General features: G+C 36.8%; 1 protein-coding gene across 14 annotated transcripts in view; it reads right to left on the reverse strand.

The window, feature by feature from the left end:
• Nucleotides 1-16,521, reverse strand: part of GTDC1 (glycosyltransferase-like domain containing 1) — a 460,141-nt gene that overhangs the window by 255,495 nt on the left and 188,125 nt on the right. For 13 of the 14 annotated variants that reach the window (XM_010853688.1, XM_010853695.1, XM_010853690.1 and 10 more), the window contains 2 exons: nucleotides 10,138-10,305; nucleotides 6,292-6,465 (listed from right to left, as the gene is read on the reverse strand). In XM_010853688.1, coding sequence (XP_010851990.1) covers nucleotides 6,292-6,465; nucleotides 10,138-10,305 — 342 coding nt within the window. Of the gene's footprint in view, nucleotides 1-6,291; nucleotides 6,466-10,137; nucleotides 10,306-12,575; nucleotides 12,612-16,521 lie in introns of those variants that run through there. The other variant, XM_010853700.1, reaches the window with a different exon arrangement.

Raw genomic sequence — 16,521 nt, forward strand, 5'->3', positions numbered from 1 at the left:
TCCTTAATTTTCAATCTAACCTATATCCTTTAACACAGATTAGTCTTCCTCCTAGTCATAAGTCTCAGCCCACTAAGTCTTGAGATCACATCTATCTATCTTTTGGCATGCTACAAGCTGATAGTCTTTATCTCTTCAAAATTCATATGTCAAAATCTTGACTCCTAATATGATGCTTTTAAGAGATGCAGGACTTTGGGTGGTGATTAGGTCATGAGGGTGGAGCCCTCATGAATGAGATTAGTGCCCTTATGCAAGAAACCACAGAGAGTTCCCTTGCCCTTTGCATCATGTGAGAACACAGTGGGAAGACAGCCATCTATGAATCAGAAAGCAGGCCTTCACAAGACATCAAATCTGCCAGCGCCTTGATCTTGGACGTCCCAGTCTTCAGAAATGTGAGAAATAAATTTCTATTGTTTACCAGCCACCCAATCCATGGTATTTTGTTATAGCAGACCAAAAGGACTAAGACGTGGTATTAATATGACAAAATCAGTTTTGTTGACTACTGATCATCTGGCAGGCTTTGATGCCTTCAGTTTCAAGGAAGCCAATATAAACACCCTAACAGCAAAGGGAGAACTGGTGCATGAAAAGGCTTCAGTTAGAAAGATCCAAAAAGAAGTAGCTTACTGAAATGTTTCCCACTCACTTAAGCTTACAGACACTGCAACTGCATGAAAAGGGGTCAGATGTTTATTATCTTCCTTTAGGTGAATATGACTCATGTACATCCCAGAGTAAGACATGACATTTAGCTTCATTTGCTGTCATTTATAATTTCTGCCAAAAGTAGGTTATGAGTTTCCCTATATTTTTAAAGAGAATTTACTGGTTACTATTTAACCTTTCTTAATAAATCACAGTCATCTATTAGATGTACAAGCTGTACAATCATGGAGAAATGTCTGCAGGGTTCTTCAGTGTGCAGAGTTGCCTGCCCTGCCCTACAATGGCTCCAGGCTGCTATGCTTTTTCACTTCTCATATATTTTTTTTAATAGTTTATCTCTCTCCTCCCTTGTTGTCAAGCTGTCAGTCAGCTGTCACTTTTTACTGCTGTCAGTGAGCCTGCCTTTATCGCACCCCCAATTTGATGCTGTTAATCTGCTGTCAGCTGAAAAATCAGATAATCAAGACCTCCGAAATTGCATTTACAATAAGTGATGGGCTGAACACTGGATGGAGGTTTTGAGATAGGAGTTCCAGTTTCAGTTCCAGTTCCTGTCTCTATCTAGCTGTGTGATTACCAGAAGACACAAAACTTCTCTGGGCCCTGGTGCCTTCATTTTTAAAATAAGCACGGCCTGATTGTGAGAGAGAGAGAGAGAAAGAGACAGAAAGAAAAAGAGATCTCATTTCGACTTGAAGTCTGTTTCTCTGGCTACCAAAAAAATTATGAAATTTTATTGTGAGTTAACAGAATGCAAGGTGGGGTATCACTGTCCCTTTAAGTGTCAAATTCAAGCATAGCTTTAGTCATCACTTTATTTAATTTCACTCCTCTGAATTAGCTACTGCCCATCTCCTTAAAGGGATTCCCAGGTGGCTCAGTGGTAAAGAATCCACCTCTGCCAAGGCAGGAGACGTAAGAGATGTGTGTTCGATCCCTAGGTCAAGAAAATCCCCTGGAAGAGGAAATGGCAACCCACTCCAGTATTCTTGATGGGATAATCCCATGGACAGAGGAGCTGGGCTGGTACAGTCCATTAGCCTAAGCCATCTCCTTAAAACTCTCTTCCCTTTGTCCCACAGGATAATTCTCTCATTGATGACCTTCTGACTCTAATCTTCTCATTTCAATCCTGGGCTCTTCCTCCATTAATCCCTTAAGTTTCAAGAGTGCTAAAGGCCAGTTCAAAGCTAAAGATCAAAGTCATATTGAGAAACCAGCAACAATCCTGAGAAGCAGAACCTGTGTCCTAGGAGCCACCTTTAAGACTATGTCACAGTGCGTCCCGTGCTGCTGATGTGTGATGTAAGATGAGGAATGAGAACTGACCACAGGCATGGAAGTCATCAGTGACCTTGACAAAAACAGTTGCAGTGGAGCAGCTTCAAGAGAAAACAGTGGGAATGAAATTGAAAAAAAAAAAGATTTTTTTAGAGCTTTTGATATTGAGAGAGAAAAAAAATTTTTTTAGAGGTTTTGCTATTAAGAGAGAGAAAGAAATGAGGCAGTAGCAGAAAAAGAACTGGAATCAAAAGAGAATGTTTTTAAGATGTAAAACAAATAGCATTTTTGTATGCTAATAGGAACCATCCAGAAAAGAGGAAAATGGATGATGCAGATCAGAGAAAAAAATTACTAGAAAAGTTAATTTTTAGGTAAGCAAGGAAGATGGGCTCCCACAAAGAAATGGAGCTGGACCTTAGACAGAAACAAGGTCAGTCCATCCGTAGTTATAGGTGTGAAGATTAAAAAAAAAAAATGCATCCAGAAGCACAAAATGGTAGATGTGATGGTAGCAGTGTAAAAATATTCTCTTCTGATTGCTTTTATTTTTCAGTCATTATCGGAGAAAGAAGTCTGAAGATTTGTTATTAAAAGCTTACAAGGAAAGGAAAATGTATAAATAGTTATAAATAAGAGGGAAAGCATGGTATACTCGCCATCCAGTTTGAAGTTTCCCTCTAGATTTAGGGGTCATAAATGTAGAGTGGGCTAGTAAGTATGGCCGGAGAAGGCAATGGCACCCCACTCCAGTACTCTTTGCCTGGAAAATCACATGGGCGGAGGAGCCTGGTAGGCTGCAGTCCATGGGGTCGCTAAGAGTCGGACACGACTGAGCAACTTCCCTTTCACTTTTCACTTTCATGCATTGGAGAAGGAAATGGCAACCCACTCCAGTGTCCTTGCCTGGAGAATCCCAGGGATGGGGGAGCCTGGTGGGCTGCTGTCTATGGGGTCGCACACAGTCGGACATGACTGAAGTGATTAGCAGTAGCAGTAGCAGTAGCAGTAAGTATGGCCGGAGGTTTTTCTCCTAATCAAATTGAAAAGGTGCAGAACATTTGAGAGTATACACAAGAAAGGAGGTACAGTGACAGCATATGGAAGTTCAACTGGAAAAAGGAGGAGCAAAATTAGGACGAGAAGAATGAAAGTGATGAGCTGGCTCCTTAACATCAGTGGATAGTTGGTTCTGGTAAGGCCAAAAGGCTGCTTATATTAGGGTGATAAGAAGAATATATAAAGGAATTTCCCTATTTATATTAGACTGTTCCTTTGGCAGAATACTTCTCTGTTATCACATGTTAAGAGAGGGAAAATGGGAAGACAGTCCCCTTTATTCAGATTGCAATAAATGTGCTAGGTTATAAAACAATGGGGATGAAGGAGTTAACAAGATGAATTAATCTTTATTAAGGGCTTCCCAGGTGGCGCTAATGGTAAAGTGTCTGCCTGCTAATGCAGGAGACAGAAGAGACATGGGTTTGATCCCTGGGTCATGAATATGCCCTGGGGGAGGAAAAGGCACCCCACTCCAGTGTTCCTGCTGGGAGAATCCTGTGGACAGAGGTCCATGGAGGCAGGCCCCGGTCCATAGGGTTCCAAAGAGTCAGACACAACTGAGCGTCTGAGCCATATCCCATACAATCTTTATTAAGGTTCTGTTATGTGCCAGGCTGGACGTTTGGCACATATTATTTCATTTAATTGCTACATCATGCCTATGAGGTGATAAGGTAAATATAATCATAACCTAAACTCAAGGTCTTTGTACTTGCATGGGTTACAGGGCTAGTAGTAAAAGTGGAAACATTAGTTGCTCAGTTGTGTTCAACTCTTTGTTGAACCCACAGACTGCAGTCCTCCAGGTTCCTCTGTCCATGGGATTTCCCAGGCAAAAACAGTGGAGTAGGCTGCCATTTCCTTCTCTAGGGTATCTTCCTGACCCAAGGACTGAACACAGGTCTCCTCCATTACAGGCAGATTATTTACTTTCTGAGCCACCAGGGGTGGTCAAGCCTCAAATATGTGCATGCCTAACTATGGTATTTAAGAGCTTTCTCTTCCCAAAATGCTTTAATACATATAATGAAATATTTTCAAGTGAATATTCATCCTTGCTACTATTTTTCTGGCCTTTGAGAATGAGGCAGTGTAAGGGTAAGGAAGGCAACAGGTAACAGCAGGTACTATAAGCTCAATACTGGATTTCAATCTCAAAGTTGGACGTTCTGACTTTGAACAATTATCAACTTTAGAAGTCCTCATATACTTTGCTAAAATATGGCTTTTTCCCTTCCCTGTTATTACCCCTTATATTGTATATTATTATAGTACATTATATTAATCATTCAAGTATATGTTCTGCTTTGTTTATAAATTTAATACAACTTTGCCATGACTATAATATTTGTATAGAGAGAAAGTAGAAGCATTCAAAAGTCATTTTATTTTTAATCACCTTGGTTATTTGCCTTTGGCATTACTAAATATTTTTCAACATCTCAACAAAATAATACTCTTTTTAAGACTGCAGGCATTAGAATGATTGTCATTCATGCAAATAATCACTTACTTACACTATATGAGTTTGGGTTGGATAAAGCAAATTACCATTTGAAAATAATTCAAATAACACTCTGGGCTAAGACCTTGCTTATGAATGTTATCTTGGCCACAATATTTCTTAACCTTCTTCCATTTAGCTAGATTTATTTATGGTAATACAGTCCAAATTAATAAACTATTCAACTGCCACAGGTGTATTAAACATAGGATATTGTAGGACTCTATCAGATGCAAATGAATTTGAAAAACATTATTTATTTGAAATTCTATAGAAATAAAAATTAAGATGTACTATAACTACCTATTCACTTAAAGATGCACATTTTAATGATATATTATTATATGAAAAACTTAAAAGAATGTCAAAAATAAAGTTAAAAAATATGACCTAAAGTATAAGTTATATTCTAGCTGATGAGACAGAGCTAAAGCATAACCATTGTGTTTTTTAGACACTGACATTCTTTCATCACACATGAAAATTATGGATTATAAATATAAATATATACCATATGTACATACATATGAAAATCAACTGTGATCTTAGTTTCACTTAGCTTTACAGTTTTCAAAAATGTAAATAGATCATTAAATATTTTTGACAAATGACCTGTACTAATAGGAAGATTAGAAACTAAACAGAAAATTGAATCAAAATCATAGAATCTAAATTTGAATCCAGTCTCTGACAACAATCAACAGTGTGAGTACAAGCCCGTCTGCTTCTCTGGCGTTCTGTTTTCTGAACTCCAGAAAATAAGGATTAGGCAAGGTGGTCTAACAAACTTTATGACTCATAGCTTGATTTGGTATTAGGTAGAATTTTCTTCAGTGCAGTATTAACTAGTAAGATTCAAATAAATCAGTATTAGGGGTGTGGAAGAGTGGGTGTCCCCACAGCAAAATCCGGGTGAACTGAGTCCAGAACATAGACACTAATGCCGACCTCCTACACAGCATGCATGGACAATAAATTGTCTCCTGTCTTCAAGGATGGGGAAGAAACAGCTGTCCCTGAGCTCTTTTTTAAGGACACAGTCAGTTACAAAGCAGCAGCATCCCCAGCTAGTATGAGTCCGACTGAAGTAAAGTTTCTATTCACAAGGGGGATATATTTCTGGTGGCAGTAAAAACAATTTTGCTAGGTTTAATCAAAAGTGAAAAGGAATTCTAGAATGTTCCCTTTGCGCCACATCATCCATTGCTAATTCAGGGTGGGCCCAGTGATAAGGGTAATAAAAATATCCTTAGTGACTGAGAAAAAGAAATAGCAATTAAATGCATTTCAACCCAATATAAAATACCAAATTCTTTACTAAAATAATGTAAATAATAAAAAATAGGAGAAGGAAACACAGCATGGGAAATGAAAGTAATCTAAGCAGTAAAATTTAACACTGACTTACTTAGGAGTTACTATTATACATATAAACCACTGGGAATAAGCTGAATAAAAGGTTGGGACATATGCTTGACGATGACTTCTGTATCAAAACAACAAATGAAGAAACAACAGTCAATGTTAAAAGCCAAAGCACCTTTCTTTGGCAAACAAATAGAAGAGAAAAGAAAAGAAGAACTTAATATTGGAATTAACCATTCAGTGATAGGTTGGACACATGATTTCTAAATCACAGAAAGGTAAAAGAGTACTCAATTCTCTAACCATGCTTATGTGAAAAAGCTAAAAATGGCAAGAATAGTACCTATTTTTATACATTTGGGGAATAATTTATGACAGAATATTGAAAATAGAGTCACACTGACCTGCTCACGTCAGGAAACCTGATGGGAAAGTAAATAACTTGGCACTTAGGTCTGATGCTGCTTTCCAGATCCTTGGATCTGTGATCAGGAATCAACTTCATGAATTTTCCAATAGAAGTGAGAAATGACTCCATATTAAAAACTGAGTTGAATACCACCACATCAGCCACCAGGCTGCAAAGGGAAAGGATAAATGCATATGGTGAGCCCACATTCATTCAGTTCTTTTTATAACTTCTTTTATAAAGAAGAAGCTTAAAGACTTCTTCATTAATCACAGTTTTTACTGAATCTTGGGTTTGCAAAGAACTCTCCACTTCTTGGTTTTTATCAAAATGATCCTAACAGATAAGTTACTTTCATTAGCCTTATATCAAGGGAAGTTAGATGGCAGGCATCAGAGAGGAAAGGCAGGAAAGGAATTCAGTGATTTAATGGGATTCTATGAGGACAGTAAAGAATCTGTCTGCAATGTAGGAGACCTGGGATCAATCCAGGAAGATCCCTGGAGAAGAGAACGGCTACTCATTCCAGTATTCTTGCCTTGAGAATTCCATGGACGGAGGAGCCTTGCAGGCTACATACCATGGGGTTGCAAAGAATTGGACATGACTGAGCCACTAACACTCTCACTTATGAGGCTTCAAACCTAAGTATATTTTCCTGCAATGCCAGGAATTTTCTGTAGTGTCACCAAAAACATGAGGACCTTTCTCCCTGTGGCCCAGTTACCCATGTTGAGTTTTTATGTCGGTGATGTACTTTGATTTACACCACAGTATGGAGAACAAAAAAGTTAGCATACTTTTCACTGCCTTTAAGGAGACTAATCCAGATAAAATTATTTCACACTAGAGCATACCTTCATAACATGTGGTTAAAGTCTATTTCTCATTTTAACCTTTGTTTTAAGAAACTGTTAGGTTTTTGAAAGTTCTGAGACTACATACACAGAAAGGATTATATGAGAACTCTACAAGTAACTTATTCTATTATTATATTAGACTAGGGGGAGTCAGAGCAATAGAAGAAACTGGTGAAAATGGATCCAGAAATCCATACCACTAGGTCCTACTGATTACATAATATATTATAAAGGACCATAACACCATGAACCTTCAAAATTAAACAAGAGAAATATAATACTGGCTGTTGCTTTTGATGTAAATGCTGTGATCCTCTCCTTAGCACTTTTTTTAAATTAAAAATAATCTAAAATATATAGTTAGAAGGGAATGTAAAAACAAAGTTTACGTATCATAAATACGTCAGTAGTTTCCAAATTTGTGTACAACATTTTTTGGGAAACCAATGAACACAAATGATAACCGTGGGTGAACTGGATAAAACAGGAATATGTACTATGTTTCCTTTATGACTCAAAAAACCATTTTAATAAATCATTGTTTTGTTTTTTAAAATAGCACTCATTGCTTTAAGCAATGATTCCATGTCTCAGTGTCCCTGGATCTCAACATGATGCATACAAATGCTTTGATAAGGTGTATAAGATCAAAGAGGAAACAGTTTTATTTCACTCTATAAAGAACATCAAGAAAACTGAAAAGAAGACACATAAGTCCACAAGACTGCAAAACACAAATAAATAAATAGAGTTTACAGAGCAGGACTATCATAACAAATCCTAAGTTTAGTTTAATTTGCGTTTACTGAGACAAAGTTCCTACTTTCAGTACATAGTGGAATGAAAAACCAACAAAAGGAATGTTGACCTGCCATCCCTATCCACTCCCACCCCTGAAAACTGCTTTCCCATACAAGCATTTTCTGTTTTTTTAGTTGCAACCTAGTGCAAATTTGGGGTTAGCAGTGATTACAACATGGATAACACAAGAGAATGTCACAGAAGTGCTGACACTACACTGAGCAATAAGGAAGCCAATATAATAATACACCAAAAGTTGAAGGATGTTTTACAGCTAGTCTGTTTTCACTATATGTCACATATTTTAATAGCGACTCACAGGTCATAATATATAGTTACGACAAGTGTTCACCAGTCAGAGGGTTAGTGAAACCTCTGTTTAAGGTGAGTGCTTATGTCAGTCATCTCTGAAGTCCTTAACTGCCACACAGTCAAGAAAGAAATCTGACAGTGCCAACAAAAGCAGAAGTCAGCAAGAAAACTAAAGAAACATTTCAGGAAGCTGGAGTCATACTTTTCAAAGAGAATCTGAACTGGACTGCTTTCTGACATTCTTATTTTTCCTCTGGACGACTGCAAACCACTGTTTTCTCATTAAGAGTCCCAGTGACGATCAAGTCCATTTCTTTCTCTTCAAGTTCATCTACCAGTTTATCCTCTTGAGAAGAGCAATGCTCAAAAATCATGTATAAGATTTTATGGTCTCACTCCCTTTGAGCAAAAGCAATCTTTTCTAGAACAGAGAGATGAGGGGTAGTGAGTTAAAATTTTTTTTTTTTTTTTGCTATTTGCCCTCAAAGGGCATGCAACTCAACTACATATATTCTTAAAAACCCAGTCTTTGTCAAATTAAAGAACCAAGATAGTTTACAGAAATATTCTTTTTCATGCATTTCCTCTCTGATATGAGTGGGTGTAACTTCCATTAACTTTAAAGCCATCCATAAAGGGAAAAACAGACTTAATTTTTTTCCCCAGTTATTTCTCAGGGGTAATAAACACACACTATCTGAGGAAAAGAACGATGCTAATTCAAGAAACCAAAAGAATATTACAAATGTTTTCCATATTGATAAAGTACAAAATGATTTCATTTTTGTTTTTAAAACATATTTTCCCTCTCTGTTTCAATATAAAATAAAGTATTTTAATTTTATTTTGAAATTTAAAAACGGTTGCTTTTTTTTACGAGACATTTGACGGGAAGCAGCTCCTCTCTATTTTGATAGCATTGCTACTTCACAATTGAAGCAGCTTGTAAAAATGATTGCAGGAAAACATTTACAAAATGCTCAAAACACAGAAGTATTACCAGCTAGCTGTTTTTCTATGTCAACGAAACTATGGAATATACTAGTAAAAGAGCTGGGTGTCTGTTTAAGAACATCATCAACCCCAAAGACTAACGACTATTAAAAATGGTGAGTAAACTGTACCCAATCACTGCCAAACTGACTCCATTTGAGTGTTATGTCGATGGGATCCAATAGCAAAGCTGTTTCAGAGTCGTTATTAACTTCTTTTATTAACTAAGTTTTAAGAGATATACTTTGTTGAAGTAACAAAACAGAAGGACCATCACCTTTAAAATGTCATGGTATTTTAAGGCTAGGCAATTTCAGAAGACTCAATGAGGGGAAGAAAAAAAACCAAACATCACCTAAAGATTCATTTTCCATAGTTTTCTCTTACAAACAATAAGAATCAAAGGACAAAAACCTCTTTCTCTGTTACGCTTTAATTTTTGTTTACTCCTCTGTACATTTCTATTTTGATTTTGGCTGGATACACTGAAAGTAGCTGGTAAATAAGAGGTGAAGAACTGCCTTTTCTAAAAGTACATCTCACACAACAGATGATGGAATAAGGGGCTGAAGGAGGTCCCTGACAGCCCTTTGCTTCTATTTTGAGTGTTGTAGAAAATACAGTTAAATAACTAGCTCAACATATAATCCGGTTGCTACACATATGTATTTTATAAAAAAAATTAGTTGTTCTCTTATCTGTATATATATATTGCAGAGGTACAAGTAATTCTTACCATGGAAGATATATTTAAACATTTGCTCCTAATATAAGGTATTTTAAAAATATGTGTACCGTAGGTCTCTAGATTTAAAAGTTAATGGTAAGGAAAAAGATGGCAAAGGACTAAATACAGTGATACAATCTATACCTACCAGGAGAGAATTTGGTTGTATCCATATTGGAAATCCCTCTCCTGACATTTCTTGACAGGATATACCAATTGGTTCTCATGAAAGTACAGAATCTTTTTCAATTTCCCAAGGTCAGGTCGAAGGGCAGCCAGTTCAGTCAGGTTAAGCACTGAGCTTGCGAAGAGGATCCTAGGAAAGAAGGAAATTAGGGTTACCATCCTGAGCATACTAGAAGGGGCATTCTTCACCTTCTCTTCTCTCTACTCATCCTACCCCAAGGAAAACATATCCCCCATAGGGACACATCAAGAGTTAAGCCTAATACCATGTAGCAGCATTCTAAGTTTTGATCTCTTAAAAAGCAGCTGCTAAGAACTATAAAAGCCCTGAATCTCATTGGTCTTCTCAGCTCAGTTACTGAGAGATGCAAAAAAAAAAAAGAGCTGGATGGATTTTATTGAAAAAGGCAAGAAAAGCTCTATCTGAAGGACAAATGGAACAAAGATAAGGCTGACTGGGGAATACTTTGCTCGCCAGTTTCATTACACTTTACTTCTTTATGCAACCAACTACTGAAATTCAATATATGAGCAGGAATGGCACATGTTCGTGTTATGACATAAACCCTTTTGATTTATGCAACAGACTTATCTAGTGAGGGAGGGCTTTTTCTCCTGGCATGTTTTTCACTGCCCCCCTTTTAAATATTCTGCAGTATTTCTGGGGTTGGTTTTATATTTTCTTCTCAATTACTGGACTGCTAATGGTACCAGATGTACAGTCTGTAATATCCCTTATATAAAACCTAAATTTAAAAAATGAAGAAAGGCTGGTTCCTTGACTCTGGCGGAGGGGCGGGGTGGGGCGCGGTGGGGACAAAGGAAACTGAATGTCTACATATCCATGTTTATGAATGAAATAGTGTCTATTTACTCATTAATTCCACAAACATTTATTATAAATGCCTACTATGTACCAGGGTCAAGCCAAGAAGAAGAGAAGAGGTGAACAAGACAGCCCACAGAATGAATGCTGGCTATTAATAGTGACATGAATAAAATATTCTGGAGGACAAACAGACAACTGTCTGGGACAACCTGGAAATATTTCACTAACAAGGGGGCTAACACATGTGGACACAGAAGAGCGACAAATTACAGTCCCTGAGCAGCTGGGGACATTTAGATGGCACAATTTTGATGAAATGCCACCTTTATAACATAATATAGAATCATTTAACCATTACAGCTTTAATTCCCATTCTAAAAAATGAGATTGAAGAAGGTTAAGAGTTTTTCCTAGAAATCACACTGGTAGAAAGTGGCAAAGCAGAGACTCCTGGTCTTTTAAGCCCAAAGTACTATTCATTACACTACGGATATGAATTTGTTGTGCACCACTTACATTGCAGATGCTTTTTATTGTACTTAATAAATACTAAATAGCATCCTTGTTATTACCATGATTACAACTACTATAAATTCTCCCTTGCTGACAAGCCAAATGACTAACTTCAGGTGTTTATATGATCTGCAGCACTAGCCTTTCACATAAGAATAATAATTACGTAACAAGAGCATATATCATAAATGGGAATTCAAGTGTCTTCTTCATGGACTAAAAGAGAAACAGAAGACCCAATAGTAGAGACGTTTCTAAACTCACATTGCTGTATTAATGTTATGATTTATTGCTTTAAAGTAAATAATCTTATCAAGAAGATGCATTTTTAATTGTCTATTTGTATTCAACTAAAGGTAGCTTAGCTGGTTAAAGAGTCTGCCTGCAATGCAAGAGACCATGGTTCGATTCCTGGGTTGGGAAGATCCCCTGGAGGAGGGTATGGCAATCCACTCCAGTATTCTTGCCTGGAGAATCCCCATGGACAGTAGCCCGCCAGGCTCCTCCGTCCATGGGGTTGCAAAGAGTCGGACACGACTGAGCAACTAAGCACAAAGCAAATAGAAAATTTATATCCTGAAAATGTCCTCTATTTTGTCCAAAAATATTCCCACCACCATCAAGTATAAAGTTTTCTAAAACTGGGACTGGGGACTTCCCTGGTGATCCAGTGGTTAAGACTCTGCACTCAATGCAAGGGGAATGAGTTTGATTCCCAGTCAGGGAACTAAGATCCTGCATGTACAGGAACTAAGATCCTGCATGTACACAGTGGGGCCAAAAAATAAAAAAGAGACTGAAAATAATGAAATACAAAGATATTTGCTTATCTACAAATCTGATCTTTAGCTGCTGCTGCTGCTAAGTCGCTTCAGTCATGTCTGACTCTGTGTGACCCCAGAGATGACAGCCCACCAGGCTCCCCCGTCCCTGGGATTCTCCAGGCAAGAACACTGGAGTGGGTTGCCATTTCCTTCTCCAATGCATGAAAGTGAAAAGTGAAAGTGAAGTCGCTCAGTTGTGTCCGACTCCTAGTGACCCCATACACTGCAGCTCACCAGGCTCCTCTGTCCATGGGATTTTCCAGGTAAGAGTACTGGAGTGGGGTGCCATTGCCTTCTCCATGATCTTTAGCAGAGAAAAAAATAAAATTTAATTTCAATCAATATTTTCCTTAAAAAAAAAAATAGGTGGTGATTGGTAGATCAAGTTATTGAGTAATACTTCCCCCTCCCGCTTTTCCTGCTTCCACCCTCAACATACACACTATTGTAAACAATGACTCAATCATTGAGACCTAAGTAAACACAATGCATTCACACACAAGGAAGAGAAATTCATTAACTACAGCTTCCATCTATTAATTACATGGAGAAGTAACTTCCATTAATTAATGAAGAAATTTGGTAGACATCAACTTACCAAGTGATCAAACTTAATATGAACAATAGTGGATCAAAGGGATATCATGCATTTCCCAATACATGATAGAAAGACAGAGATCACCAATTCCTGCCCCAAATGTTTAATCTGAATTTGGTCATGAGTAAATAGCCAGCCAGTCACAAAATAAATGGGGCTGGATCTTCAAGAATGTCAAGGTCATAAAAGGAAAAAGAAAATCTAGAGTAAAGGGGAATAAAGAGATCCCCAAACAAAATGCAGTGTGTGATCCTTGATGGGATACTGAATGGGGAAAAAAACAACTATAAAAGATATAAGGACAACAGGGAAACTCTGAGTATTGGGTTGAATATAAAACTGTAAAGTTTTATCAATCTTAAATTGAAGTGTAGTAATTTTACTGCTGTTATATAGGAGAATATCCTCGTTCTTAGTAGACATGTTGAATTATTTACATGTAAAGCATAATAATGTCTGCAACTAATTCTTAAATGGTTTGGTCAAAAGGTCACTAATAATAAATATTCAAATATTCATAGAAATGTTTATAATTGATTAAATAAATGGTATACTGTAACTCATTGATCTACCTTTACCAATTTTTAAGTTATACATTTATAAAACTACAAACTTGGGAGGATACGCATTAGATGGCAGAAAGTAAAAGGGAAAAATATGTTACATTCCAAAAATAATAAATCCCTCATATATGTATTTCTAGTCATAATCCAATTGTTCATTTGCTCCATGGGAATTATCCTTAAGGTGGAACATCTGTAGCAAATGTTTAACTAAAGCAAGGCCTTTACTCTCCTCCAACCACACACCACCTCTCTTTACCCTGCCTACCAGCTGATCCGTAATCAAGGAATCCAAATGTAAAATGGAACCTTCCAAATAGAAGTTCTCAAGCGAAAGGCTGCAATACATTCAGAAGTAAAATGGCAATGGTTTTCATAATACTACCCATTTGGGACTGCCCACACCAACACTTCCTTCAGTTTGTTCAGTCATTAATAAGAAATTCATTTTATTTTCATAACGAATTTTGAAATAGCCCTCACTACTTCTAAATTGTGGAAATTATCTCCAACATAATTAAAACATTTCTCTTTGCTTTTTCCTTGTAAAATGGTAGTTAAATTGGACAATAAGCAACTCCTCAAATATTCAGCTCAGTGATACCTATAAAGAAGTGAGGAAGATGCTCACACAAAAAAAATAAAATGCAGGTAAGATTCATAGGCAATTTTTACTTTGCCCTCTTTTATCAATTAAAAAAAAAAAAAAGGTACAATAACACAATGAATGACATCACTCAATCAGCAGTTAAACCCTAGGTTCCCAGTGTTCTTCTTGCCTCAGGTATTATTTAAGCAATAAATCCTAACAAGGTGAGCTTTATCATCCCACACTGTGTCTCTGGCAGGAAAGGGCACAAGGTGATAGCAAAAAGCACTAGGAACAAGATAATTCCTGACAGCTGCTGCTTGAGCACCAGTTAAATTGAACAGTTTATCTCAGCATGAAGATGTTATAAGGTTTTATGTTTAATATTTTTAAATTAACATAAAACCCAGAGAAAGCAGTTGGGCAATCTTTCACAAACATGACATACTACAATCACTGTATAAGCTGGATTAGTACTTATTACCATGCTACTACAGAATTAAGCTGTTTTTAGACCACCAAAGAGCTTTAAATTGCAACTTTTGTCTCTGTAAGAGAAACCTATATTTAAAATGTCTGCTAAATTCAAATTAACGGCTACATCATTAGCTCACCATCTCACCAAAAGTATAAGTAAGCTGCTATTAAAATCGTCTAACCAAAACGGTTCTGTGTTGTAAGAACGTTCTAGTATTTGGAATTGTATCCATATACATGCTTCAAGTATTTTCAATACACGTTATACCTACAATCTGAGTCACATTTGCTTAAGCAATTATTCAACATAATTAAATTCAAGATTTTATTTTTCTTCGATTCAGTTTGAATATACTTGTTGTTTGCCTTTCATCCTATTTTCTTGATTAATCAAAAGAGATGTTAAAATATACCTAAGCAGTGTAGCTGTGTGACTACTGTTATCAAGATGCATACTTTTATACCTTAAAAGTATGAAGTATAAAGGGGCAGTGATATGAGAAACAGGACAGGCATTCAGTATTCTAACCACTGTCATATACAATCAAGGAGAAAATCCTTCATGTACTAGTTACTCTTGCCCAATAAAATCTTTTCAATAGCCCCCCACTTTCCAAAACCATTTATCACATAAAGGGATACAGAACACAATTTAACACAGATACTAGTTTGCATTGTTATTTATACTTAAACAATTTCTTACAGGTCTTCCTCAAGACTTTTACAGAAAAATAAATGCCTTCTACCAGCTGTGTCAAAACCAGTATGCTCAAAACGCATACTTTGAATACTCCTTTGAATTCTCAAACTCCTTTGAATGCTCAAACTTTGAATACTCAAATTTTGAATATTCAAAATAAACTCCTTTTCCAGATTCACACTGCCGAACCTCACTACCTAAGTCTTCCTTCATTCTTTTGTTGCCTATCTTGAGTTTCTGTTCCTTGATATCTGCTTCCAGGATTCTAGATCCCATACCTTCTGTGATAAAATATTTTTTGCATGATGAAAAATTTCCCTACCTATACTGTTCAGTATGGCAGCAGCTAGCTAACATGACTATAAAGCACTTGCAATGTAGCTAGTCCAACTGAGAAACTAAATTTTAAATTTAAGTTTAAATTAAATTAGGCATAAAGTAATTGGGAAGCACAACTCAGATGGACCAACTTTCTTTAACCCAACACTCCACCCATCCTACCTGAATGCAATGCCTCACTGAATTGATTTCTATGTACAGACTCTTCATTGACTTATGATAATTTAATTTCTAAGTTCCTGCTGACTTACTGAATTTTACCTAGCAGGGTCTCCAATTCTAGAAGCCCAGAATGATAATTTTTTACCTTCTGATAATTAGAAAATACATGTTCATTACAGAAAATGTTTTAAATTCAAAAAACATAAATGAAGGAATGCACAACCACCCTGGAAGAGATGGATACTATCTGCATTCTGGTGCTTATTTAGTCAGTCTACATTAAGCATCTATTATTTGCAAGAACTAAACTAAATGAGAGAGAAATATCAATAACCTCAGATATGCAGATGACACCACCTTTATGGCAGAAAGTGAAGAGGAACTAAAAAGCCTCTTGATGAAAGTGAAAGAGGAGAGTGAAAAAGTTGGCTTAAAGCTCAACATTCAAAAAACGAAGATCATGGCATCCGGTCCCATCACTTCATGGGAAATGGATGGGGAAACAATGGAAACAGTGGCTGACTTTATTTTTCTGGGCTCCAAAATCACTGCAGATGGTGATTGCAGCCAGGAAATTAAAAGACGCTTACTCCTTGGAAGGAAAGTTATGACCAACCTAGATAGCATATTAAAAAGCAGAGACATTATTTTGCCAACAAAGATCCGTCTAGTCAAGGCTATGGTTTTTCCAGTGGTCATGTATGGATTTGAGAGTTGGACTGTGAAGAAACCTGAGCACTGAAGAATTGATG

Source organism: Bison bison, unplaced genomic scaffold (genome assembly GCF_000754665.1).
Source record: "Bison bison bison isolate TAMUID 2011002044 unplaced genomic scaffold, Bison_UMD1.0 scf7180017864330, whole genome shotgun sequence".
In the NCBI taxonomy this organism is placed as follows: domain Eukaryota; kingdom Metazoa; phylum Chordata; class Mammalia; order Artiodactyla; family Bovidae; genus Bison; species Bison bison.